Source organism: Mesoplodon bidens (genome assembly GCF_964165515.1).
Source record: "Mesoplodon bidens genome assembly, chromosome: 4".
In the NCBI taxonomy this organism is placed as follows: Eukaryota; Metazoa; Chordata; class Mammalia; order Artiodactyla; family Ziphiidae; genus Mesoplodon; species Mesoplodon bidens.
In genome coordinates, this window is record NC_138160.1 from 13,226,493 (window position 1) to 13,254,217 (window position 27,725).

General features: G+C 48.3%; 1 protein-coding gene across 1 annotated transcript in view; it reads right to left on the minus strand.

Moving 5' to 3' along the window:
* Window positions 1–4,861: 4,861 nt before the first annotated feature.
* The window catches only part of ANKH (ANKH inorganic pyrophosphate transport regulator), a 144,939-nt gene continuing 122,075 nt past the window's right edge, over window positions 4,862–27,725 (minus strand). Inside the window, exons 9-12 of the mRNA XM_081233527.1 lie at window positions 9,909–10,038; window positions 7,986–8,109; window positions 7,266–7,365; window positions 4,862–6,811 (exon numbers count right to left, since the gene is read on the minus strand). Coding sequence (XP_081089653.1) covers window positions 6,698–6,811; window positions 7,266–7,365; window positions 7,986–8,109; window positions 9,909–10,038 — 468 coding nt within the window. The 3' untranslated portion in view covers window positions 4,862–6,697. The remainder of the gene's footprint in view (window positions 6,812–7,265; window positions 7,366–7,985; window positions 8,110–9,908; window positions 10,039–27,725) is intronic.

Here is a 27,725-nt window from a genome sequence, read left to right on the forward strand (position 1 = left end):
GCTGATAATGTGATTCATCTGCGACATCAGGAGAAAGTGTGGGAGGGGTGAAGATTTGCCCCTTGTGGTAGGACTGTGCCCCATGGGGAAAGCTGACAATGCTTGGGCCAGCACAGCTCCACATCCTGGCATCACAGCCTAGCAGGAAGACATGCCATATCCCAAGTGCCGTGGGTGGAAAGGACGATGACCTCTTAGACTTCAAAAACCTGTAATGTTAGAGGCAGTAACAGGGAAGCATGGTAGAGGTAGTGCTGAGATCTTTGATTTAACTCAAAAACGTCATGAAACAGTAAAGAAAATATGCGATCTCAAGCAAGTCAGTAGCACGCTAACATCCTTGTTGATTTCAGGCAGGTAATAAAACACATTCTCTATATAATCTTTCATAGGAGGTTAAAAAAGAGAGCCATCAGTCTCTGAGGTTAAGACGTTAGGGTTTAAAAAGAGAAATGCTTTTCACATAAAGACAGATAAGAGCAAGAGTCCCTTAGATGTGGGCAGGAGGGGTTTTCACCTTCTGTTCCTCTCACTTTCCTAAAGCCGGGCTATCTGGTATCCCCATTCTAGAAGGGGTGGGGAGAAGCCGGGCCTCAGAGAACTTTCAATATTATTGCAGTCATGGGAAGTAACAGTTCATTTTAGTACAGAATAAAATTTGAAGAAATAGGTCATATTTAAGTAAGACACAGAGTTTGGGGAAATATCCCAGTGGGTAGAGGTTTCAGCTCTTTACCAAGGCAAAGGGCGAAATTTTAATATCCATGTATGTTTGACAAAAAAAGGGCAATTGTAGTCAGAGTTATGTAACCACGTAATTTGGGGTGTGTAAACAGACTAATGGTTAGAATAAGAAAATCAAGAAACTAAAAGCAATCTCAATCAATATGCTGACCGTTTAAGCTTTACTTAAAGTAAAGTTAGAGTATGAAAGCTATTTGACAATATATGAGCACAAATTTCCTCCCCTCCCAAAAAAATCCACAAAAGAAAAGCCCATATAAATGCTCGTAACAGTGCAAAAACTTACATCTATTTAATACATACATAGCACTTGTTTAAATGCAACATATATTTTATACCGACCTCTGCAGTCAGTTTTAATCAAGGCTCCACAAATATTTTAATGTGATTGGTTTTGACAGTTTAAATTAAACCCACAGTGATGAAAAACTGAAAAGCTTGTAAGCTGACAGCCACACAGAGAAACATGACTCCCAGAAGACTTACTTTTGTTAAAAAAAAATTCTGGATCACTGCTAATATTCAGATCTGAAACGGAGGATGAGGTAATTTTATTTTTCCACTGCAGGATCCCGTACCGTGTTCTAAACCCCAGATCCTGCATAGACTGTTAGACCAGGAAGGAGCCTTAGCAATAATGGCCTGAGCTTCTCATTGTTCAGGTGACCAACCTGGACAGAATCCTGTTTGTGGCTCTGTCAGGACTCCTGAAGCTCTATGACTAGCTCCTTGATCATTCCAGCTTTAGATATTTGCCCTCTCAATACATCACTAAGCAAACCAAATAGCGCATGGACCCAGGGAGCAGTGTACTTGCCCAGAAGCCCTGCGAATGTGGTACCCCTGGGGGCGTGACCTGCTTCCCAGTGACTGCTCCATGCTTTGGCTGCTGGGTGACTGGTGGTCACGTGAACCCTGTACCGCCTTTGTTCCACCAGAGTAGCTTGAACTTCTCCTTCAGTGTCCAGTTCATCCAAGCTGTGGGTCCCCCATGTCCGCAGCCCCACACTTCAGGGAGCCAGAGTCCACCTGGCCGTGGTGTTTCCCACCCCCAAGACACCATTTCTTGTCCCTGGTTCATGGTCGGAGAACATCTATGCCTCTAAATCTTATAGTAATGACCAATCTCCGTACGTCACTGAATTTCCACGAAGCTGGATGGTGAACGAATGGTACAAGCATTTTTAGCTGGTCTGCCCCGTCTCCCCACTTCTTGAACCTAAGGACACCACATATACTGCTGGAGAGAGAAAGGCTTCCTGGCTCTTGTGCGCTTCTGTTTGCATGTACGGATTGTAGAAGCCGATGCCAAATCTTGTTAGTGAAGTGCACTTTGGGTTACATCTCCTAACTTAAAAAAGGGTACCATATAGAAACGTGTGCTGAAGCCGTGGGCAGCTGACAGCGATCTATAGAAGTGCGTGGATCTTACACAGTCTTTCAGAGACCCTGGTTGACTGCAAATGAAGCAGAGAAAAAAGTTCTTCTGGAACCACTTGGCTTGGCAAGGATGATTTTTAAAAAAAGACTTTGGAGGCACATCTTTGGCGCTTCTTTGCGCAGAGTGCAATAGCTAATAGTTCTCGCCGCCCCTCTGGAGGAGAAAGTGAAATCTTCAGCTCTCACCAGCTCCTCTTCATTGTTTTCCCTTTTGAGATCAGACAGTAAACTCTATAATTCGTTACACCTTTTCTGACTTCGGAGTGGGGTTTGGGCTACTTTGATTATGTAGTGACATATCCCTCATTTTGCACATTTGGGTAATTTTAGACATAACCTTTAAAAGGGCAGGCAACAGGGTCTTTCCGTGTATCTTCAGATTTTCTCTACATCCTGTTTTATGTGTGGTTAGATCAGTCGATGAATCACGTGATGTTTTGCTGCTTCAAAGGGCAGAAGTAGAGACTCCCAGTAACCACACAGAGGAGGATCCCGAATGTTTACCAAACACGTTGCTTAAAAACATGCTTTTCTAGGTTCAAGTGCTTTTTATGGAAGAGCCGTGTGAGGGCGCTGCCCGAGGGTGCCTGTCTTCTCAGAAGGCGGGCAGGAGCCTGCTTTTAGGGAATTGGCTGCACGTGCAACACAGACGTCTCAACACAGATCTCCACGAGCTGCACAGCCCTGCTCATTGCACTTTTGGTTATATATTTTAAGAAAAAGGTTAGGACTTAGAACATAAAAGGCCCCTTTCCTGGACCAGGCATTGCTTTGATGAAGACTTCATCCTAGGTTTAGAGGTCAGCTCACCTGCAAAGAGGCCAGAAACCCTGACTAATTGGTACACACCAGCTCATGCAGTCCTGGGCACTGGTCTGTGTAGAGATTTACAGAAGTAGAAAGATGATTAAATACAAGAAAATATTTCTCAAGATAGTATCATTTAATTACAACTATATAAATACTTTCTCAGTCTCTCTCCCACTTCAGTTTGAAGAAAAAAAAAAAAAAAATCCAGTCAGAGAACTACTGAGTCTTTAAATGGCTGTACTTCTGGAAACTCAGGGTACACAAAAGTGGCTCTCCCCCTGCCCTTTCCTTCCAGAAGACCCCCAAATGAGAATGAGGTAGGAGGGTAGGGAGGTGTTAACTTTTTCACCTCTTGCTCTAGAGGTATCACTGAATAACTTTTCTGATATTGGGGAAATGCAGTGATTATCCCAATTCCAAGAGAGACCAGAAAAGGCTGCATGTGGGGACCACAGAGCTGGCTTCTGGTTGGGAAGTGCCCTGGGGTCTTGCTGGAGCTGGACTACAGCGGAGCCGCCGGGCCGCCTTCCTCGTGGGCCTCCCGGGCACCTCCCGAGGTTATTTGCTGGGAGGACTCGGCGAGTGAAAAACCAAGTGCTTTTGCTACTGTCGTGAAGCCTGGCCCCATCCCATATGCCCTCAACTATCACTAAAAGTTTCCATTTCTGAGGGTATGGGCCATCCCTGGACAGTTCCAGAGCCAAACCAACTGCTGGTGCAAAACACACGTGCCAAACAAAGAAGATGGACTTTTGCACAAGACCAGCCTGAGGCAGGCAACGAGGGGGGCGTGACTGGCTCTCACACAGTGACGTAAACCAGTGACCTTTGTGCCCAAATTAAAGAGTCTCAAGCAAGTGAGGGCTTGCAGCTAACGTGCAAACCTCTGGACACGCCCTGAGCCGAGTGGCGGCTGGCAGGTCCCGGCCTGTCCTGGCTTCCCTGGAGCAAGCCCGGCCTGCTTCCTCCAGCTCAGATCTTGGTGTCTCACCCATGCCAGTGACACTGAGGTCCCGCTCAGAGCCCACAGCAGCTGCGATGAGAATGACCTCGCCTGTGCCCCTCAGAAAGCAGAGAGGCCACGTGACAAGCTGCTCTTGACCTGAACTGGCCCAGAGAAGGCCCTCGGGATGGAAGGACCACTTTGAGCAGCCCAGACTCGCTTCTCAGCATCTAAATACAAGCAGCTTGATGGCCCCGTGGTTTTAGATCCCGTGTGTCTACGAGGCATGGGTCCACGCTGAGAAAGTCAGGTCTGGTCTTTCCACAGTCCTTGACCTGAGACTCTCCAGGCACGGCTCCCTAAACACTTCTGTGAGCTGAGCGACCCGCATGAAAAAAGAAACCTGGGTTGGAGGCACATTTCTTTGGGTGCCGAAGTCAAAGGGGTGCCCCCCTCACCCTGAAAAGTGGGAAGGAGACCCATTCCTCTTCCTCTCCTGTCTGTGTTGGTTAGAACAGCTGCAGAAGAACCTGCCAGCAGCGGGTTTTGCTCTGGAAGTTAAGGTGTGTGCTTGTCAGCCCAAGCTGTGAAGTGACTTTAGCAGCCCAAACGAATGAAGGAACCTGGGAGGAGAGGGCATGTGTCTGGAGGAGAAAGGTTTTGGACATGTGCGCCCTGCACAGTCGGCAGCCCCGTCATCGCAGCCTGGGTCGGGGCTTGTTTCCTGTGTTTTCTGAAACTCTAACAGAACACCCTGGCCCGTGACTCTTTATCACCGAAGGTGTCTCTGAGGTTGTAATGCTGTGTTCTAATCGCATAATGAAGAGCCTAGCTGGTCTTCCCCGATTCGGAGGGAAAGAATTTGCTTTTTCAACTTAGTCTTTAAGCTCCAACCCCACAAGCATGAAATACTAGTCACACATGTTAAAAAATACTGCTGTTTAATTTTCTAGTCATGTACTTTAAAAAAGCCGATACAATTAGATTTTTTTCCCCATCTTCTCAGATCTGCCCCTGAAACCACCCCAAAGCGACGCATCTTAATTCTCAGCGGAAAACCCGCTCAGAGGAAGCACATGAGGATTTGTCCCCCAGGGGTCACTGGGTGTCCAGACATGTGAACGAACCCTGTGATATTCATGGCTGACTCCGAGCCTTTACATTCTTTTTTCTGTGAGGAACAATATGATTACACGGCACTGAAAGCAATGAACGCAAAAGGCTTGACTTGTTTCTTTCTTGCCCTTCTAGCACATATTTCCATTCCCACTATTGTCTACATCAGCTGACCCATTTATACCCCTGTTGCTCATAACGAAAAATAGTTCTCTTGTCATTTACTGACCCTTACATTTATATACAAATGACAGACTGTAAAACTGCTGCAAACAAGACACACTGTTCATCGATACAATACGTTTCAACTGCAGGTATGTTGAGCACACGAGCTATCACCGTATTGTATTAGAGACATTTTATTGAAAATGCGAAAATAGGAAATGTGTCATAGCCTAAAATAAATTACATAACATATACAGTATATATTTATATCTTTAAAATATTTTTGTGTTTAGGTTCTTTCAGTCTAGGAATTTTGACTAAATCAAGAATTTAGTGAACCGTGTCCATAATTTTTTTTAAAAGAAAAAACCCGCTTTCCAAAACTTAGAAAAATATACTGCACTGAATGGATTTCAAATGTGTCGTTTCAGGGAATATCACATAGTGACTTTGCTATCGTTTATAAAATGTCTTGCTTTCTCTTGTGGTGTGAGAGGGGAGTACAGGAGTACACTCGGAATTACCTGTGCCGCACGGTTAGGACTAAGAACGGCGGGCGGGACCAGGTCATAAATCTACTTCCAAAGTGATGATACAGCAACCTGGCATTAGAATGCTAGATTATGACTTAAAGCTTCAGTTCACTTTAAAAACTAAAACGTAAAGTTAGAATGCTCCATCCGTTTCCCTTGCTCTAGTGCCATCTTCGGGAAAGGTGAGTGGAAAAACAAGCCTTCAGGGAAAGTCATGCCCAAGGACGCGGCAACTGGGAGATTCGCTTCAGGACAACTTTAACAAGGCAGCTCACGTATGTACAGGACAGGGCCTGAAAGCGAGCGCGCACTCAAATCTAGGAAGAGGCGAGGTGAAGTGCTGTCCTTTGCATGTGTCAGTTTCTGCCCCCAAGGCACCTCACACCTTCCCACGGGAGATTATTTCCGTCCGTCCACCTGTCCAGCGTGTTCACACGTCGCATCCACGGTGCAATGCCTCTGAGCCACATCTCTTGACACAGTCACGTTACTGGGAAGCCGACCAAAGAAAGCCTAGTTGTCACCTGTCGGTTCTCAAGAGCGATGCAAGGGGACAGGGTCAGTCTGTGGCCCGCCGGGCGGTGGTGTCTAAGGGGCGATGGACGGCACAGCCGCGGTCCTTTGGTTCCAAGGGGAGACTGTCCGAGGGGGTGGGGAGGCAACGTGGGCTACGAGGCAGCTATGTCTTCGGGGTCCTCACGGACTGGGGGGCATGAAGTCAGTCGTTTGGTTTGTTTCCACAAAGCAACGGCGAGACCGTTCTGCAGGTCCTCACATCACCGTGGGCATACCCAGTATGCCAGAGTGGCCGTGAAACCGTAAGATCAAGGCCTCTTTCATTACCCAAACGAAAACCAAAGACGAAAGAGGAACAAAACACGACGGGAGAGCAGATGACGCTGACGTGTCATCTCGGCCGTCCCTGCAGCGCCCGGGCGTCCGCGCCTCATTCGCGCCCCTCCTGCATCTCCACGGCGTCCGTGCCCTCCTCTGCTGGAGGTATGTCCGTCATCGCCGAGTCCTCCCCCTCGGCGGCCGACTCGTTTTCCATCTTCTTTTTCTAGACCAAAGCAGACTCATCAGCGTGGGGCTGGGGCAGGGACGCAACGCAGCGGAGCCAAGAGCAGGGGGAGGCCACGGGGTCTCAGGGGACCCCTCGCCGCGGACTGGGATCTCGTTTATGGCTGGGGCGACCTCGCCGAGGCTGCATCTTAGGCCAGCATGTTCCTTGCAGTGGGGTTACTCGGGAGTGGGCTGTGCGCCTGGCTCTTGTGTTAAGCATTCGGGGCGCGGGTGAGGGGTGGGCGGATCCTGTCTCCCACCTCCCCGCCCGCCCATCAGCTGATGGAGACCTGCCTCTGCCCGAGGACGCCCCTTCCCTGCAGCCCTTGCCAGCGGGGGCTGTGCCCTCCCCTCCCCTCCCCCCCCCCCCATGGCCGTATGCAGACCGTGCAGACTGTCTCCTACACCTGGGGAGGGCCAGGCAGGTGCGCGGTTCTGGCGCCACCTCTCACCTGTTTCCGATAGACGTAGCATGCTGCTATGGCGACCATGGTGGATTCTCCCACAAACCCCGCGAGGAGGGAGCCCACGCCCAGGGTGGCTCCGTGTACCCTGCGGATGAACACACAAAGGCCATTTGTCTGTTAAAGCCCCGCTGAGGCACAAAGAGAGTCAAAACCCAGGAAGGATGTAGACAACAGGGGGACCGGACGGTCGCGTTCGAGATCTGCTGGTTAGGGCTGCAGCTAGTAAACGGGCCACCTGCGGGGGGAGGGGCCCGGAGTACTCTCACTCCTGCTTCAGGTCTCAGCTCAGCGTCTCCTGGGGGAGGGGCAGGGCCCCCGCGTGTGAGCCCACAGCATCCCGCCCGTCCTCTCTGCACCGTGGGGTTTCCCAAGCCGTGGGACGGACCATGCCCCTTCCCCAGGGGACCGGGAGCCCCTGAAGACCAGGGCGACACCCTTGCTCCCTTGTGTTTTTCACCTTCCCTTGCCTGCCACGCCGTGATAGATGCTCAATGCGGTTTGTGTATGGGCCTGACCCCGGAAGTACTTTTCTAGAATGGATCTCGACAGCCTCCCACCTGGTCCTGGGCAGCGAACCAAGGCATCCCTCGGCATTTCTAACTCTAGACGTGCTTGGGGATTTCCCGGGAAAGAGCAGAGGTAGCCTTCTGGACAGAGCATGTAGGTGGCGGCAGACCGTGCAGCCCCAGCCCCCCGACCACGTACCCCAGGTAGGGCAGGACCACGAGGCTGGTGATGAGCACGATGATCCGCAGCACAGAGCTGGGGGCCAGGACGAAGGTCTTCTTCAGGGTCATCAGCCACCCGGTGAGATGGGCCCTCACGGTGACTGAGGGGAGAGCCGAGGACTCGTCAGCAACGCCCCGCTTCTCCCATCCTGCCGCTTCTAACCCCCCAGAGCCCCCCGCAGCGCATCCAGGGCCCCCGGGCGGCTGCGTGGGACGCAGGCCTTGCTGCCCTTGCCCTGCGCTGGTCACCTCGTCTTCCCGCCGGGGCTCCTGATCCCCGCCTCTGGGCCTGGGGGAGCCCCGTGCCCACCTCGGCTCCCTCGCTTCACAGCCTTAGTGTCCAGAGGGTGGGTTGTGGGCAGCCCCTTTCGCCGCCGTGACCGCCATCCCTGGGGCACGGGGCTGCTGCCGGTCCCTCCCACCCCGCCCCGGCCCCCGCCTAGCCTCAAGCTCTGATCACGCCTGTCTAGAAAACTCAGAGAGAAGCGGCAACTTGATGGTGACCCAGGTTGACTCTGGGAAGAGAACAGCTGGACCAGAAGCTGGGTTTCCCAGCCCACAGGCTGGGGGGGGGCGGGTGCGGAGGAGGGAGGTGTGGGTGAAGAAGAGGGACGGGCATCCCTTCCCTGTGTCCTCCCCAGCATCCTGACCACCGGTCCGCAGCTGGCTCCCTCGTTTTCATAAAGGCCTCACAACGTGTTCCCTGTACCCCGTCTCCCCACCCTGACTTGTGAGCTTCCGGAAGGCAGGCAGGGCATCGGCCCCAGCGCCAAGGAGGGGCTCCAAGGACAGCACGTCAAGTATCGACGGGCTGGTTTGGGGGCACAGACACCCTGGGCAACATTTAGGTTTGATCTGAAACCGGGTGGGGTTTGGGGAAGCGGGAGGCTTAGCCCTTCATCCCGTGTGGGCCGCAGCAGGCATAGGCCTACCGAGGAGGAGGAAGTGCTCACTCCTGGGGTGACAGCTCGTGTCCAGGGTCCCTCTGGAGGAAGAACCTGCAGTTTTCCTGGTCTGACGCCGTGCTCCGCCCGCCCCAGGTGGAAGCATTGAATTTATGAGACATAGACACTCACTTGTGTTTGGCCAAGGGAGAGAGGGTGAGGCCACATGGGCGGGATGCTAACCTGATTGGCCCAAACCCAGCAGGTGGCAAAGACAGGTGGGGCTGGCTGTCTGCACTCCCGCCCGTGGTCTGACAGGTGAGGAAAGACGAAAGGCGAGTCCTACCCCAGTCCCAGCTCTGGGACCTCCAGCCCCCGCTCAAGTCCAGACTGGGGAGTCAACGACATGTGCCTTGATCTCCAGCAAGTGCAGCTTCTTCCAGGTGGTACCAAAGCTTGGCTCCCCCAGTGACCCCCACCCCACCCCCAAGGACCAGAGGGCACCCCAACAGTCTCCAGGAATGCTTGGCATCTCAGAGCAGGGGCAGCTCGTGGCCTGACTTGCGAACAGGCACAGGGTGGCAGGTGTGCCATCAGCCCCAGCTTCGACTAGCTCCACGGCCCATTTCTGGCCTCCGCTTTGCCTCTGGATTCTTCTTTTCTCCAGCAGTCCTTTTAGAGCCTCAGTACAGGCATAGATTTGTGTAACCATCACCACAGTGAAGACACAGAACTATTCTACTGCCCCCGGAACTTCTCATGCTCTCCCTTTGGGCTCTTTTTGCTGAGTTTGCAACCACTGTACCTTTAAGAAACACATGACGCCTGTTCGACTTGTTTCTCAAACTTTCAACTGACTGGATGATGTCTTTGCATCGTTTTAATCCACTGTGAAATTTAAACACTTAAAAAAATTTTTTTTTTGTGGGTGGGACAGGACTGCAAACGTTTGCCAACAAAGAAGACTGAATCAGGCATGAGGGTAAATAAGAATTTTTCTTTCATCCTCTGTTTACCTGGAACCGGGAAGAAGGAGAAGATTCGCAAGGGAACAACGCAGAGTTCTGCGAAGGCAAAGTCCACGCCAATGATGTCTATCAAAATTTTCTCGGAAACATTGGGGGTCCAGAACATCACAAAACAGAGCTGCGGGGAAAAAAAGCAGGAAGCAAGGTTGTTAGAAAAAGGGGTACATAAGTGAAATGAGAAGTCAGGTATCACGTGATCCCTGAGGAGCTAGGAAAGAGGGTGAACCTGCCCGATGGGGGGACTGGCACATGGGTCCTCGAGCTGCTTCCGCCTTGCTCTGTTCTCACCTGACAACATAGGCCCTGGCCCATGCGCCACACCTGCCCCAAAGGGAGCCTGGCAGCGGGGCCCATGTGACAGGCAGGCATCTGAGCGGGTAGCTGGGCCAGTGTGGAAGGCTTACCTAGGCTGCTGGACAGCTCAGTTAGTTCAGGGTGAGCATGTTGATTAATGTAATTTTTACATTAATTTTAACCAAATAATAAAAAGTGACCTGAAAACATTTGGATGCAGGCAGAATTGCATTGAACCAGATCTGGGAGTAGGAGAAAAGGCGAGGGCAGGTTGGGAGAACAGCTATTGAGGGGACCAGTTCTTAGAGGCCTGACTTTTTAAGCTTTGTGTGTGTATAACCGATTGAAAAGCTGAATTTAAAAATGTAACGCTAGAACTTTGGAAGAGAATGTTAGAAAAATGCCAGTTGCATAAAATACTTCTCTCCCTTTCTTAAGATGCAAGTGATTCTTCTCTAAAATGAAAGTGAATGCATTATAAAATGAATTGCATTCATGTAAAAACAGAACACTGAAGTTTTAGAGTATAACGACCTTTAGGCTTTGGGTAAATTAAGTTTCATGGAATTAGGCTGGTCCTATTTATTATGTCATGTTGAAATATGTTTAAAAAATACCTTGGAGGGTCTGTTATAAATATGTTTCACTTTTATCAATGCAATGGAACTTCTATTCTATCTTGTATTTTTCAGCATCTGGGAAGAATATCCCACTTGATTTTCAAAGATGACAGATGTACTATCATTTAACCCTACTGCCTGATGCAAGTACTTACACCCCATCTCTGACATGAAGGGAAAAATACTTCCTAAGATCTAGCAACTCGGAGCTCGGAGGCTTTATTACCTAGTGTCCTGGACAAGTAGCCCTGCCATCTTTTCTCACTGCAAAGCTGCCAGCCTGAAATGGTGAGCTGTCACTCACGCCTACGGCCCAGGAATAGTGGCAATTTCATGACACATTCACAACGACACTGAGCACAGCACTGGGACACGGTTCATTTTCTTGACAAGTGGATTGATCGTCCCTCCCTTCAAATATTTTCCACAGCAGTAAAGCTGTAAAGAATTAAGATAAGTGAGCATTGCCCCAGCTCTGGACTTGACTGTGCGTCAGGACTGATGGAGGATAAGCTATCCTGGGTTTCCTCTCTGGCTGGAGGGAGCTCTCTAGGCTGCGTTCTGCTAAAAAAAAAAACCCTTAAGCTTCCAGGAAAACCATCGGCTTTACTTATTTTGTAGCCAGTGATTATCTGAATGTGAGATAATGCCTCCTGTTGCAATCTTTCTGTGCCTTGCAAAATCACTGTGAAGTGCCTTTTAAATGACAACAAACCAAGGAAAAAGGAGCGTGTAATTGCATGTCAGAGAGGAAGGTGCAAGCAGGCACCGGTGGCAAAGGACAGTCCTCCCTCTGGCTTCTCTGCACAGATAATGGTCACCTGGAGGCTTTCCACTGCCCTGGAGGAGAAGGTCAGTAACCTTTGGAGGAGTCTAACCTGAGGACGCAAGATAGCAAGTGCATCCAAATTACCGGAGACACTGACATAAATATCGAGTAACCAGGGCGGGTGACTGCAGTTCTGGTCCCTTGAAAGCAAAACAGTAAGGCTTGGTGGATCTCTAATAGAGCTTCCCAGGAGGGAGGCCTGACATGTCATTTCTAAAAGTCTACAGTATGATTTAACTTGACACCACTAAGCCCCTCTGTTCTCCATCTGGTATCTGTCTGTGCCAAAGACACCCTACAGGCCCCTATCGAGGCCACGTGCCACCGAGGTGCTTCTTCTCGAGTTTTCAGCCTCACGCACCTACAGCCTAGATTGGGTCTTTCTAGATCGGTGTAACTGAACGCTCTCGGTCTAGTCTGGGGCTTCAGCAATCACAGGTTTAAAGGGAAGCAATGCCACATGGATCGACAATTCCTTTCTTTTTCCCCCTGAAGTCTCTGAATTTGACCCTTTGCCTTTGCTATACTTCCAGTATGAAAATGCTCCTTACCTTCCAGCAAGTTCTTTAAAAAAAAAGTGACTTATTTCCAGCATTGCCCAGAAAGAAATACATGCAACTCAGAAGTAGGTTTGGTTTTGGTTAAAAGCTGCAATCCCTATATGCCGATCAAATTTTTCCAAGAAACATACTGACCCTAGCATCATAATCAGATGAGATTTAACCAGTCTGTTTCAGAAAACAAGAAGCTCTAGAAGCTAATCTAACAAAGAATATTTCAGGAAAAGTGTCTTTCTGATGAGTTCACCCAGAGTAGTGTTGACTTAGAACACGCCCTCCTAGTTGACCAGGACATGCAGTGTTCCTCAAATATTTGCAGAGCCTAATGACATTGACTTTTCCGAACCAGAACGCAAACCTAATAAACTACTGACAGTGAATATGATTTGTTCCCGGGAGTAGCTGCAGGGTTGGGTTTTCTGCTGCTGAGCTTGCTGTCAACATTGTCTCATTAGGAAGCAGCCAGAAAAGCAAAACAACCCACTCCATGCCTGGATCTTGGTTCTTCTATTTATTCTCCAATAAAAGGAACCAGGGGTCCTTGGAGAAATGGCTCACTCTAGGACCAGGGTGGGAAATATACAAGACGATCAGCTTGGAACAATACATCGAAGGACACAGGAGTCCAGAAGAGAGAACTCCCACTGGCAAAGCTGGAGGAATCTGAGCAACAAAAAAATGATGTAGTATTGAATTATGAGCCACAGCACAGAGTAAATACCCATGAGTCTATACTGATATATCTAAATAAATAGGGACAAATCTCCAGCACAGAATTACAAGTAATTTCTGTAGAATACTCCCCCCTTAGGGAGGTGGAGGCATATCTCCCCACTCCTGGAGTGTGGGCTGATCATAGTAACTTCCTTCCAAAGAAGGACGAGATGGAAAGGGGGAAAATAACCTTCACGGTGGAGAAACCTGGCAAACATAATGGGCCAGGTGATCAAGGTAACATCATCAGTGATGTCATGTTGATAGCACGTTCTCTTGAGGAGATGTGATGAGAATCGCCCTTTAACTGTGTGGTTTTCCTTCCGAAAGCCCATATGCCCCGTCTAACCATGAGAAAAACCCCAGACAAACCCAAACTGAGTGACATTCTACATAGTGCCTCACCAGTATTCCTTGAAACTGACAAGGCCACAAAGACAAGCAAAGTCTGAGAAACTCTCACAAACCAGAGGAGGCTAAGGAGACAAGATGACTAACTGTAACGTGGTAGCATGGATGGGATCCTAGAACAGAGAAAGGACATGAGGAAAATGCTCATGAAATCTGAATGAACTGTGGAGTTTAGTTCACAATAACGTACTGGGGTTGGTTCCTTATTTGTGACAAATGTACCACAGCGGAGTAAGATGGAGTGTAGGGTGAAGGGTCCATGCTATCTTCACAACGCTTCTGTAAATCTAAAATAATTCTAAAACAAAAAGGTTAAAAAAAATAGAAGACCCATGACCCACTCCTCTTTTATTTGGCAGACTGTGACTATTTTTCTGAGGTCCAGGCACTGACCATGAAATTTTTACTTTGAATTTTGAGATACTTATTTGTTGTTTTTCTTTTTCTTTTCTTTTCCTTTCTTTCTTTCTTTTTGTTTTTGAACCAGTGACTTGTTTGCTTGCATCATTTTAATCCATTTCTTGGGAAGATTCGGCATCTATGTTTATGACAACAGTGGCGGGGATATTAAAATAGCAAACACTATACAGCACTTCTTATGGTCCGGGAGCCGGAAGAAATGCTTTGTACATACTAACTCATTGCATCTTTACTTTCCTATGAGAGCTGTGCTATGACAACCCACTTTACAGATGAAGAGACCAGACACATAAAGTTTTCTTCACTTGCTCAAGATTACACAGCTAGCAAGTGGCCCAAACAGGACCCCTGCCTCTCTGGTTAAGCCCCCAAACATGTGATGAGCATGTCAGTGTTGTGGGCATGATTCCAGAGTAATTTTCAGGACAGGGTCACTGCCACCTACCATCACAGACAAATTTACAAACGTACATAATGATGAATACACATTGATTCATTCACAACATTTACCTGCCCCAATGCAGCTGGAGAATACCTGAGCTCCCCTGTGTATCTTTGTGGGGATAGAGGTATGGGTCTTATACCTGCAGCAGATCACAGTTTCCAGGTTGGGAGAGACAAGCATGGTTTCTACAATCTCAGATTCTCATGCATCCCTCTAGGGGTCTCCCCATTTGAACCCCTACCCTAGATACTGATGAAAACAGAATCTACTTGAATTATTTACATTGTTTTTTAAAGTTTAGGTAAATGAGAGTATCACGTTATTTAATACATTTATTAATAACATTACTCCATCTATTCTTATTTACCCAGTGCATTATTTACCTATCTACTCTAGATGAATTTTTGTTTGTTCTTCTTTCTCTAGTTCCTTTAGGTGTAAGGTTAGATTGTTTGAGATTCTTCTTGTTTCTTGAGATAGGCTTGTATAGCTATAAACTTCCCTTAGAACTGCTTTTGCTGCATCCCATAGGTTTTGGATCGTTGTGTTTTCGTTGTCATTTGTCTGTAGGTATTTTTTGATTGCCTCTTTGATTTCTTCAGTGATCTCTTGGTTATTTAGTAATGTACTGTTTAGCCTCCATGTGTTTGTGTTTTTTACATTTTTTCCCCTGTAATTTATTTCTAATCTCATAGTGTTGTGGTCAGAAAAGATGCTTGACATGATTTCAATTTTCTTAAATTTACCGAGGCTTGATTTGTGACCCAAGATGTGATCTATCCTGGAGAATCTTCTGTGTGGACTTGAGAAGAAAGTGTAATCTGCTGTTTTCAGATGGAATGTCCTATAAATATCAATTAAGTCTACCTGGTCTATTGTGTCATTTAAAGCTTGTGTTTCCTTATCAGTTTTCTGTCTGGATGATCTGTCCATTGGTGTAAGTGAGGGGTTAAAGTCCCCACTATTATTGTTTTACTGCCCATTTCCTCTTTTATAGCTGTTAGCATTTGCCTTATGTATTGAGGTGCTCCTATGTTGGGTGCATATATATTTACAATTGTTATATCTTCTTCTTGAATTGATCCCTTGATCATTATGTAGTGTCCTTCCTTGTCTCTTGTAACATTCTTTATTTTAAAGTCTATTTTATCTGATATGTGTATTGCTACTCCAGCTTTCTGTTGATTTCCATTTGCATGGAATATCTTTTTCCATCCCCTCACTTTCAGTCTGTGTGTGTCCCTAGGTTTGTAGTGGGTCTCTTGTAGACAGCATAATATATGGGTCTTGTTTTTGTATCCATTCAGCAAGGCTGTGTCTTTTGGTTGGAGAATTTAATAAATTCACGTTTTCTTTTTTTTTTTTTTTTTGCGGTACACGGGCCTCTCACTGTTGTGGCCTCTCCCGTTGTGGAGCACAAGCTCCGGATGCGCAGGCCCAGCGGCCATGGCTCACGGGCCCAGCCGCTCTGCAGCATGTGGGATCCTCCCGGACCGGGGCACAAACCCATGTCCCCTGCATCGGCAGGCAGACTCTCAACCGGTGCGCCACCAGGGAAGCCCAATAAATTCACGTTTATGGTAATTATCGATATGTATGTTCCTATGACCATTTTCTTAATTGTTTTGGGTTTGTTTTTGTAGGTCCGTTTCTTCTCTTATGTTTCCCACTTAGAGAAGTTCCTTTAGCATTTGTTGTAGACCTGGTCTGGTGGTGCTGAATTCTCTTAGCTTTTGCCTGTCTGTAAAGCTTTTGATTTCTCCGTCAAATCTGAATGAGACACTCGCCAGGTAGAGTAATCTTGGTTGTAGGTTCTTCCCTTTCATCACTTTAAAAATATCATGCCACTCCCTTCTGGCTTGTAGAGTTTCTGCTGAGAAATCAGCTGTTAACCTTATCGGTGTTCCCTTCTATGTTATTTGTCATTTTTCCCTTGTTGCTTTTAATAAATTTTCTTTGTCTTTAATTTTTGTCAATCTGATTACTATGTGTCTCGGCATGTTTCTCCTTGGGTTTATCCTGCCTGGGACTCTCTGAGCTTCCTGGACTTGGGTGGCTATTTCCTTTCCCATGTTAGGGAAGTTTTCGACTCTAATCTCTTCAAATATTTTCTCCGGTCCTTTCTCTCTCTTCTCCTTCTGGGACCCCTGTAATGCGACTGTTGTTGCGTTTAATGTTTTCCCAGAGGTCTCTTAGGCCATCTTCATTTCTTTTCATTCTGTTTTCTTTATTCTGTTCCACGGCAGTGAATGCCACCATTCTGTCTTCCACGTCACTTCTCCGTTCTTCTGCCTCAGTTATTTTGCTATTGATTCCTTCTAGTGTAGATTTCATTTCAGTTATTGTATTGTCCATCTCTGTTTGTTTGTTCTTTAATTCTTCTAGGTCTTTGTGAAACATTTCTTGCATCTTCTCGATCTTTGCCTCCATTCTTTTTCCGAGGTCCTGGATCGTCTTCACTATCAATATTCTGAATTCTTTTTCTTGAAGGTTGCCCATCTCCACTTCACTTATTCGTTTTTCTGAAGTTTCATCTTGTTCCTTCATCTGGTACAGAGTCCTCTGCCTTTTCATTTTGTCTTTCTGTGAATGTGGTTTTTGCCCCACAGGCTGCAGGATTGTAGTTCTTCTCGCTTCTGCTGTCTCGAGATACCTATTTGTATTTCAAGATACATTCATCTCAAGTAGAGTGTAAACCACTCCAGACAAACCTTCCGTCTCCATGATCATTGGCTTCTTTTTTTTTTTTTTTTTTTTAAATCATGATAACCTGTGTAGAAACTAACCAAAGGGCTGCAGCCCTTTTATTCACAAGCTTAACCTGAAGTTTCTGGTCAGCATATGTGTCACGGTCACATTTCTAATGAGGGTTTGGTTGGGCAAATCAATGAGTAATCTAACACCTCCCTTAGAAGCAATCTGTTAGCAGGCTTTGGCTGTATGTAGTTGTTCTATATTGGGGGCAGTATTTAACCTTGCACTTCTAAGTCCATGCAATAGTGAGCTAAGTTCTGACACAGTTTTACCATGTATTGAGATTCCCAAATAGGATTAGAGTGTAGAGCAAGGATGAAGGAAGCCCCAAAACTTACAGAAATAACACTTCTGGGCCTAAGATGTTAGAGTCTGAATCAATGTGACTAGAACCACACCACAGGCATCTTTCCCAAGACCTTCCTCATCCACAGAGTCAGTCCCTAACTTGCCCTGGGACTGAGTCTCTTTCCCCAGAACCTGGGATTGGAATTTGAAGAAGATAATTGTCTCCCTCAGCATTTGAACTCAGAGAACTTAGAAACCCAGCCACAGTGAGACAGCCGTTCCCATGCAACCTGAGAGGATTCCATTCCACGAAGGAACACTGCCAAGAACTCTGGTTTTGACTTAATTTCCAGAAGCTGTTGACCATGCTTTTGAGGAACTCACAAAGCTGTCTCCATTACCCTGAATAATCAGGATTAGCATCAAGTCAGACATTATGAACCCCTGCATTTAGAAGAAGTGAAATACATGCAGCTGTTTTGTATTAAAATAGCCGGCCCTGGGCATCAGTCTTATTTGGGGGTTTTACTTAGAAAGAAGGCATCAACTTATGTTTAATTGGGGTTAAGCCTCCACTGGGTAAACCAGTGGTAACCCTCAACAATGCTGCCCACAAAGCGGTGGTTACAGGCTAGGCTCTGGACTGTGTGCTTGATGAGTAAGTTGACTTACATTCTAGTGCCAGCTCCTTAGGGCAGCTCAGATGACCAGACCGCCAGCACATCTGGGGGCCCAGGCTGAGGGGCCCAGGATCTGCACAAAATGCTCCTACCAGTGCCGGGCACGGTGAATGTGATCAATCTCAGCTATCATCATTGTAAAAGGTTTCCTGGAACCACAATAAGATACCAACGGTGGGGTCATCTGCAGGTGTTGAGATTAGGATTGATTTTATTTCCTCTTTGTACTTTTCCCTGTTTTACCACAAAGAGCGGGTCTTCTTCCTTCTGGTTCACAAAACATTTTAGAATAAAAAGGACCCCGTGTGTCTGTCTGTCTTCAAAGATAAAGTCAACCTTCGTACATGCCGATGACAGGGATGAAGCAGTCTTGCTTTAGAACGAGGGGCGGCTTTCAGAGGTGTCCACCAGCTCGGTTTTCAAACTGCATCTAATGTCCAGGCAGAAGGCACCCTGATTCGATTTACTTGAGGGTTGAGGTTGGAGGCAAAAGAAGGCGGACTCGATAGGATACACACACGCCTACCTCGCTTGAGTTTTCAGAGACCCGGGAATGCCATTTGGCCTTTCGGTTCTTAGCATCACGATATTGCGCTGTCTGCACACGTGTGGTGGGAGTGGAGGAGGGTAGGGGTGGGGCAGGGGCATTTCCCGAAGGGTTTTGCAGGTCATGGTTGTGACTCTGGGAGCCTCAGGACTTTGTGGACTGGAGGAGTGACGCGATCGGACTGCTGTTTTGACAGGCTCTCCCAGGGCCGTGTGAGAACAGACTGTGGAGGTCGGGGGAGCCCTGTGGAGGAGAGGCTACTGTAACAATCCAGGGGAGAGATGGCCTCGGACCAGGAGGTGAGAAATGGTCAAACCTGGAGGCGCCTGAAGTTAGGGCTCCTGGGGTGTGCTGAGGTGTCCCCGTGCAGCGTGAGAGGGTGTGATGGGACGTGACTGAGCAAGCATCGCTCTCCTTCAGGCTGGAGGCCTGGCTGCCCACGGGGGGCCCTCCCGGCCTGCACTCTCCACGGTTACTCTCCGTGCTGGCGGCTGCCTGAACTCGACGGGGCCGTTTCTAAGAGCTTTCCTACTGCCGTCGGTGAGTTCATGAGAAGTCACCACGTCCCCAGCAGAATGACAGCATTTCATCAGGACTGACTCTTGAGAACCAGGGTGAGTCCCAGCGTTGAGGGAAAAAAAGTGCTGTTTTACTAGTGTGGAAATGCTCAAGCAGACCATGTGTGATAAGGCTGATGAACCCAATTTCTGGGGAGCAGCATTACAGGGGGTGACAGGAGCAAGCCTGTAGTAATCTCCAGAGGGAACGGGCGGCTGCCCCTCGGAGCTGCCGACCGGGGACCGCTGACCCATCCTCTGAAGGGGTGAACAGCCACGTGGGCATGAAAGTGAAGGGTCAGCACGGGAGGAGGCGACGGAGAAAAGCATTTCCGGGCGGGACAGAGTCATGGGTAGGACAGTGAGAATTACAATAGTGTACAGTGAAGAGATACGTAAAAGGGGTGACTTCTGATGTAAGGTCAGGCCCGCAAGAGGTTCAGTAGGCTGCAACAGATAGAGTAAACCACCTCTATTACTGAGAGAAACAGAGCTTGGTTTTCGGTTAAGCTAGGGAGCGTGGCAAAGCCTGGTACCGAGTATTTAGGTACCGTCTAATATTCTCAGCGTGGCTTGTTGACAGTTACAATTAATATAAACATCTACCTGGAATATTTTCATAGGGGAGTTGACGTAACCATGAACGGTTACAGCACATTTTGGATAAAATATTATATGAACATTTTCAGATGTAATTTTAAAAATCAGCTTAAGAATATGAAAATTAAATCATCCCTGTTATCATTTAGATTCAGTGAAATTGCCATATACACACTTAAGAGCAGTTGGTGCATTTTTCCCATGTAAGATGACTGAATTCTTGGTAAGAAACAAAGCGTTGGTTGAAAGAAACAACACACTTCAAACAGCAGGGGGCGCCATGCACCAAGGCCGCAGGTGGCTCTCCAGTTGTGAACCCCCACCCATCCCATCTATATCTGCAGAATGGTATTTCTTTCTTTACCCGATCTGAAGAATATTTAGAAAGTTCCAACCTTAGCTTATGTTTAGCCTTTACTTTTTTTGACTGCTAGTAGTCAAACTGGAACTTGCTAGAGGCTGCGTGTGTTGGGGGCGGGTATAGAGAGTGATTATTTAATGGGTAGAGAGTTTCCAAGTTCTGGGGATGGATGGTGAGGACAGGAGCACAACAATATAAATGTGCTGAACTGTACACTTACACGTGGTTCAGGTGCTAAGTCATATGTGAGGTGTATTTTACCACAATTTAAAAAAATAAAAAAAATTGGAACCTGCTTATAACAACACAATATGCACGTGCATTTGCTAATTGCTTTAAGAATTGCACATGTGCACTGTTGGTGGGAATATAAACTGGTGCAGCCACTACGGAGAACGGTATGGAGATTCCTCAAAAAACTAAAAATAGAGTTGCCATATGATCCAGCAATCCCATTCCTCGGCATATACCCAGACAAAACTATAATTTGAAAAGACATACATGCACCCCAATGTTTATAACAGCAGTATTTGCAATAGCCAAGACATGGAAACAACCTAAATGTCCATCGACAGATGAATGGATAAAGAAGATGTGGCACATATAGACAATGGAATATTACTCAGCCATAAAAAAGAATGAAGTAATGCCATTTTCAGTAACATGGATGGACCTAGAGATGATCAGACTAAGTGAAGTAAGTCAGAAAGAGAAATACAAATACCTTATGATATCACTTATCTGTGGAATCTAAAATACGACACAAATGCACTTATCTACGAAACAGAATCAGACTCACAGATGTAGAGAACAGGCTTGTGGTTGCCAAGGCAGGGCCGGGGGGAGGAGGGATGGATTGGGAGTTTGGGATTAGCAGATGCAAATGATTAACATCATTTATAGAATGGATAAACAACAGGGTCCTACTGTGTAGCACAGGGAAGTATATTCAATATCCTGTGATAAACCATAATGGAAAAGAATATGAAAAAGAATGTATATATATGTATAACTGAATCACTTTGCTATAGAGTAGAAATTAACACAACATTATAAATCAACTATACCTCAATAAAATAACTTAAAAAAAGGAATGCACCTGTGGATTTGTACTGTCATTCTATTACGAGGCAGAGATTTGGGGACCAGTCTCAACTGTTTTAATCTCCCCTGAACAAACCAATCGAACCCTCAAATCTACAACATATGATGACTTAAAAAGCAAATGCTGGACGACTGAAGCTTTGGGGAGAAGTGTGAAGGAGGGCAGAGGCTCAGTGGGAAGGGACTAACTCTTATCAGTTATTTACTATTTGCCAAGAGCTTTCCATAGGTTATGTCATTTAGTCCTTATCCCAGCCCCAGGGCCATGGCTTTGTTTTTGGGTCTTCTATTGAGGACAGCAGGGCCCAGAGGGGCTGTATGACTTTCCCCAGGTCAGCCCATTTGTAAAGGGTAGGGCCAGGATTTCAACCCCGGCCTTGGGGACTCAGAAGCCTTGCTCCCTCCATGTCTCTGGGATGTCTAAAGGCGCCCAACTGGCCCAATGGTACCCGGTACACAGACACCGTGAGGGACGCCAAAGGAGAAAGTCTTAAATTCAGCATCTTCGGTCCTTTCCGTCCTTCCCCCATGCACAAGAGGTCCTTTTCTTCTCCCGTATGTGAACAATGAGAAGGCAGTCTCGGGGCACGGGGGTAGGGCAGCCCAGCAGGAACAAAGCCTCAAACAGGCCGTCCTTGTTGGAGACACAGGGCCAGCGTGGTACCACGCTCAGAAAAAGTCCCCTAGTGTCCACCACCCTGATGGCTGAGGGACAGCTCGTGGGTCAGTTTAGCCACAGGAAGTGAGACTGGGTCACCCTCATGAACTGAACTTTTAACTCTGAGCACAGGCTGAGGTCCTACGGGATGGTGGGTTTTGCTATTTCTCAGCTCAGATTTTGCTGCTGTCCAGCACACAACTGAAGAGCTCAGGGCTGAATGCTTTACTGAGATGCAGCTCTGCCTGGTGGGACGCAACTAAGAAAAAGGGATTCTTGATGTGCTTGTTGGATGTTGACATATGTTGGACGCTGACATATGCTATCCCGTGAAGCAGCAACAGAGGAGAATTAGTGTGCTGACCAGGGCACTCGAGATTGTCCATTATATATGGAAATGGAAGTAGGGGAGCTCATCCTGAACTGCAAGATGCAAAACTGATCCTTAAAAGATGAAAAAGTCCTCTAACTGGGGGGAAACTGAGGCTGTGACAGGCAGGACTGGACGAGACTCCAGGCCTGTGAACTGTGCGCAGGGCATTTTCTGGTGTTTTCTACCTCGCGGGGAGCAGGTGGCCAGAGCTGACCTGGCAGGATTAGAGGCGCTATAAATACTGCCACTGTCAGTGACCTCGCTGTCTTTCAGAGGTGGTGGCCGTTCTGCAGGGAGGGGCAGAGTGGAGTTCCTCTGTTTGTATCTGTGGGATTTGTGCCTCCCGAGGACATACCTAGTGTGAACCACAGAAGTATTTTAAGGTTAGCTGAACCTCCCTGAAAGGGATTATTTCAGTGTGTCACAGAGAAAGAAGCTGATGGTGCAGATTTTTTCGACTGCTTCTTTCTCTGATGGAAAGCCTTTTTGCTTTCTTTCCCTCTGGGAGGGTCCCTGTGAGGCCCTGAAGTTCTGAAGCTTTAGGACCAAAATGTTTTAAATACGAAACATCATCACCTTAAATTTTACGGTGGCCTCCACCCCTTGGATGACGCGTATTTTCGCGCTGGCTTTGGCAAGATGGAACAGGCAGCCGGGGGTGTTGCAATTCTGTGCCTGGCTTCTGCAGAGCACACACTCACCCTGTCCCTCTCCAGCAGCCTGCAAGCTAGCCCCCCAGACGAGGATTAGCTCAGGAAGCTGGGGACCAAGACGAAGAACAGCCTCATTGGACGGAACGGTGACCATCAAGGAGGAGATGGCCACTCACGTGGGAGAGAGTGACCAAGTCCTTGTTAAGTTCACAATGACCAGGGAAATTTTAAAAATGAAATAAAGAAAAGAGATTTCGGGCTTCCCTGGTGGCGCAGTGGTTGAGAGTCTGCCTGCCGATGCAGGGGACACAGGTTCGTGCCCCGGTCTGGGAAGACCCCACATGCCGTGGAGCAGCTGGGCCTGTGAGCCATGGCCACTGAGCCTGCGCGTCCGGAGCCTGTGCTCTGCAACGGGAGAGGTCACAGCAGAGAGAGGCCCACGTACCGCAAAAAACAAAGACAAAAAAACAAACAAACCAAAAAAAAAAAAAAAGAAAAGGGATTTCAAAATTTGTGGGAAAGAGGCAAGTAAGATCTGATAATACCAGAGATTCTGAAAGGAGCTGGAAACCTCTCAAAAGAGAAAATTCCCCCCCAACCCCTGCGACAAGCAGAAAAGAGAACAGAAGGCACCTGAAGACGTCAGGTGGTCCCCAGGCTGCTCTCGGCGGGGAGGGAACATGCCAGCTGGGGAAGGGGGTACCGGCCTCTCCCTGCCTTCATTTGCTGGCTCACAGGCTCTCTCTTCCCCAGTTCCTGGGAGGTAAGCCTAGATAAAGTCTAAGAACTACCGTGTTCAAGGGCTCACAATCTCGTGGATGAATAAGGACAGGAAGGCAAAAGCCCAGATATGCTGAATGCGTGCAAGTGCTGAGATCCAGAGAAAGGGCTCTACGAAACTATCCTCGAGGTAAGAAGAAGAAGAAGAGGGAACCAGCAGGGGCCGAAGGTACATCCAAGCTCCTCCTCTGAGTCTGCCTTTCCACCAAGGAGGGTCATCTTAAAATAAATGAGCAAACATGGTTAAAAGGAATCTGAAGACCGGAACTGGTAAGAGGGAGTGAAGCATTTTGCCTGTGCAAGTCCCAGACCACTAACATCACCTGAAGCGAAAACACGCGTTGGCGTTGCTGAGAAAGCAATGAAGTGGGGAGACACCAGGAAGCTCGAGGTTGGCAAATCCCCCGAAGATGGATTCAAGAAGGGGCCAGCCCCCGACGATCATGAGAATAAGGTCAACTGGGTCTTACTGTTGGCTAACAGTGCCATGTGGCTAAATGAAAAAGCCCATGTAGGCTTAGGCTGCATTAAGGAAAACTATAAAGTCAAAACTGGACAATTCTAGCCCATTAGCCGAGGTCAGACCTGATGTGGCGTTTGTGCCCCACGTTCTCAGAGGCCGCTAACAACCTGGAACAATTTCAAGGAGCACAACAACCAAAACACCGTGGGGACTGGAAGCCAAGCCTGTTCAAAAGGCCTGGAAATGGGCTTTGGCTATTTGGAGGGCTGCCACGTGGAAGAGGGATTAGATGGACACTAAGGGCAGAGAGGAGTGTCACCAGCCCTTCGTCTGTGGACACTGCAGTCCGTCTTCACAGCCTCCTTCCCGCCTCTCAGGGAGTCGGATCTGTTACTTCTATGGTTTTGATTCTACAGTGACCTACTGATTCCCGCAGCGATCAGTTTGTTATTATGACACTGGGCTTCATACATAAACTCACTCAAAAAATAATTACTGGGCACCTGTCCTGGGCCAGCCACTGTGCCGGATGCTGGACATTGACAACGGCAGAGATGACGCCAGTGCTCATGGAGACCCGGTGGCTACAGAGCGCTGAGTCACAATGGGGGACTTGGGGCATGACGGGGACAGCGGGGGCCTCAGGGGGTGGGAAGCCGGCTGACAGTCCAAGTCACATACGCTGAACAAGGAGTCAGGGAGAGGGTTTCAGGCCAAGGGGACAACGTGAGCAGAGGCCTGGGCTGCGCGAACACACAGTGGCCCCTCAGCTCCACGTGCTCTGCGCGGCTGGAACGGGGGGCAGGACATTGAGATGCGCCTTGTACTGCTTGACTAGGGTTTGGCCCCTGGGAGGTCTCTACACCAGCCGCTCCACGAGGACTGGTTTGGAGGGGACGTGTCTAGAGCCCCACTGGGGGCTGTGGTCCCCGTTGAGCGGGAGCTGTAGAAGCAGAAACAGGGAAGCGATGTGGGGAATGGAGGAGAGGGAGGTCCGAGGGGTATGGAGGGGGAGGCCAAGGCCCGGCCCTGTCCCCGAGGGGATGTCAGGGTGAGGAAGAGAGCCGAGCTGAGGATGAGCCCAGGCTTCTGTCTCTGGCAAAACCAAGCAGGCAGGAGTCCTTGCTAGTCACTGAAATAGGGAGCAGAGAGGAGAAAAAGCCCAGGGCCACGAGCAGGCCATCGAGTCCGCTTTGGGACAGGAGGAGTTGTCAGCGCCCCTGGGAAATCAGAGTGCATCTCTGGGCAGGAGGCAGTTAGATGTTTGGGCCTGAAGCTCAGGAGGGAGGTGGGAGTCAAAGATGCTGATCTGGGAATCAGCCAGACACGGCACCTGAAGCCACGACCTGCAGAGAGAGGGCTTAGGAGGGAGATGGGCAGAGGGGGATGATCACTCAGAGTGAGGAAGAGGGATGTTCCACCAAGGAGCCTGTGCGGGAACACTCAGAAAGGAAGAGGGAAAAGCGGCCGAGGAGAGGGGCGCAGAAGCCATGGGAAATGAGCAAAGGATGCATCAAACACGGCAGGTGAGAACCGGACGGCGCCCGGGGGAGCTGGGGCATTAGTCTGCAGGGACCAGGGCAAGCTCTCTAAGGAGACAACAGGGAGTGGTGACAAGAACGCAGCCCACAGGAACCATCTAGGAAGGAAGTGGGGCCCTTTGCCCCTGAAGAAGGAGGCGGGGGGCTGCGGTGGGCACAGCAGATGGCACAGGTGGGGAGCACAGATGTGGCCAACAGCAGCGGGAAGGGTGGGCTTGAGGTGCTTTTGCATAATTCTCTCAAGGAGCTTGGATGCCAAGGGGAGGAGAAACGTAGGGGGGCTGCTGGATAAAGACATGATTTTTATGTTTTCTTTAGATTTTTTTTTTTTTTATAAAGTTGGGAGACTTGAGCACATTGAAACGTAGATAGGAAGGAGAGATTTGCGAGAACTTGGCAGTGGGGACAGGGAGACACTGAGCAGAAAGGATGGCTGAAGTAGTGCAGGTGAGTGCATGGAGGTACCACTCAGCCGGGGGCGGGGGGCTGTGGGGGGGATGTCCCTGCCTCCACGGCTGCGAGCGCACAGAGAGCGCTGGCCTGCGGGACATCCTGCTTACTGTAAATGTGACCCCTTAGTCCAAAACAGCATCTCCCTCCTCCTCTTTCCTTTTACTTCATTTTTTTCTCCCAAGCAGCTGTGTTTCCCTGTAGAAGGCTGCATTATGGCCACCCAGAGAGATATTCCCTTCCTAATCCCCAGAACGAGTATTCATTCCTTTATATGCTCGACAGAGGTGATTAAGTTAAGGATCTTGAGATAAGATTGCTTGGGAATGTCTGGGGGGGGCCCCTAAATACCGTCACGAATGTCCTTATTATAGAAAAGGTAGGCACACAGAGGAGAAGGCGACGTGAGACAGAGATCAGCGTGATTCAGCCAAGGAATGCCGGCCGCCCCCAGCAGCTGGAAGACGCAAGGAATGGATTCTTTTCTAAAGCCACTGGAGAGAGTATGCCCCGCTAGCACCTTGATTTCAGCCCAGTGAACTGAATTTTGACCTCCGGCCTCCAGAACTAGGAGGGAATAAATTTCTGATGTTTTAAGCCGTCAGGTTTGTGGTCATTTGTTACGGGAGCCACAGAAAACTAACGCACCGTCCAACACCATAGTGTATGTTAATTGCCTGTCTTCTCCATGAGATTATGAACCCCCCCTAAGAAAAGAGACTCTGTGTGTTAGTTTCACCATGGTAGCCCTGGGACCTGGTATGCAGCAGGGGCTCAAGCATTTGTTGAATGACTGCGTGAACAAATATGCACGTGCTCGTTCTCTGGGGAGCTGTGCTGTAAATAGAGAAACCCTAGGCATCACCCATCCCACGGAAAGCGTTCCATCACCCACGCTCTAGACAAGTTTGGCAACGCATCCAAGTGTGCTTAAAAATCTTTCCTCACTGGCATTTCTAATATTTGGTTGGTGTGTACTGATGTATCAGACGTCTAAGCCAGAGGACTAAATATATCAATTTTTCTCTTTCAGCGCTCACTGAAGCTTGTGGGTAACTGACATTTCTGAATTAACAAGAGGAACAAAGGCTGGAACGAACACTGTCAGCACCGGGGATTGGAGGCTTTAAACAGGAAGGGGTGATGGGACATCCAAAGAACTTTCCCAAGTTCTCAGGGAGAAAAATGTGCAATATGTGTCTCGTGTGTGGGTGAGGTCTGTCTAGAGAAGGTATGTATAAATCTATCAAGAAGCTGAATTTATTTTAAACACCAAAAGAAAAGAAATCCCACAGAAATTGGGAAGGGTATTATAGATATCACTAGAAAAATTCATAAAATTATTCACTGGCGTCGAAAATACCAGTAGCCACTTATTTACAGATACAGCCGTCCTTTCCTTACGTGGAATCCCACGTGTCTGGGGACCAAGGAGAGAGCTGGCATTCTTTGCTTCCAGCGTGCCAGGCGCTGTATGCTAAGCTATTACCCCTTTGCAAAGTCTTATAAGGTGGGTATTCTTCTCGTGCCCACATGGCAGCTGGGGAAGCCCAGGCTTATAGTTTTCAGAGACCACCCAGCTGGTGAGCGGTAGGGTCAGGGTTTGAACCCAGGCCCTGGGGCCTCTGGGCCCACATCCATGAACACTGTGTTATGTGGCCCTGAATTCAAGCCTAAGCTACTCCCTCTCCTTTGGTTCTCTG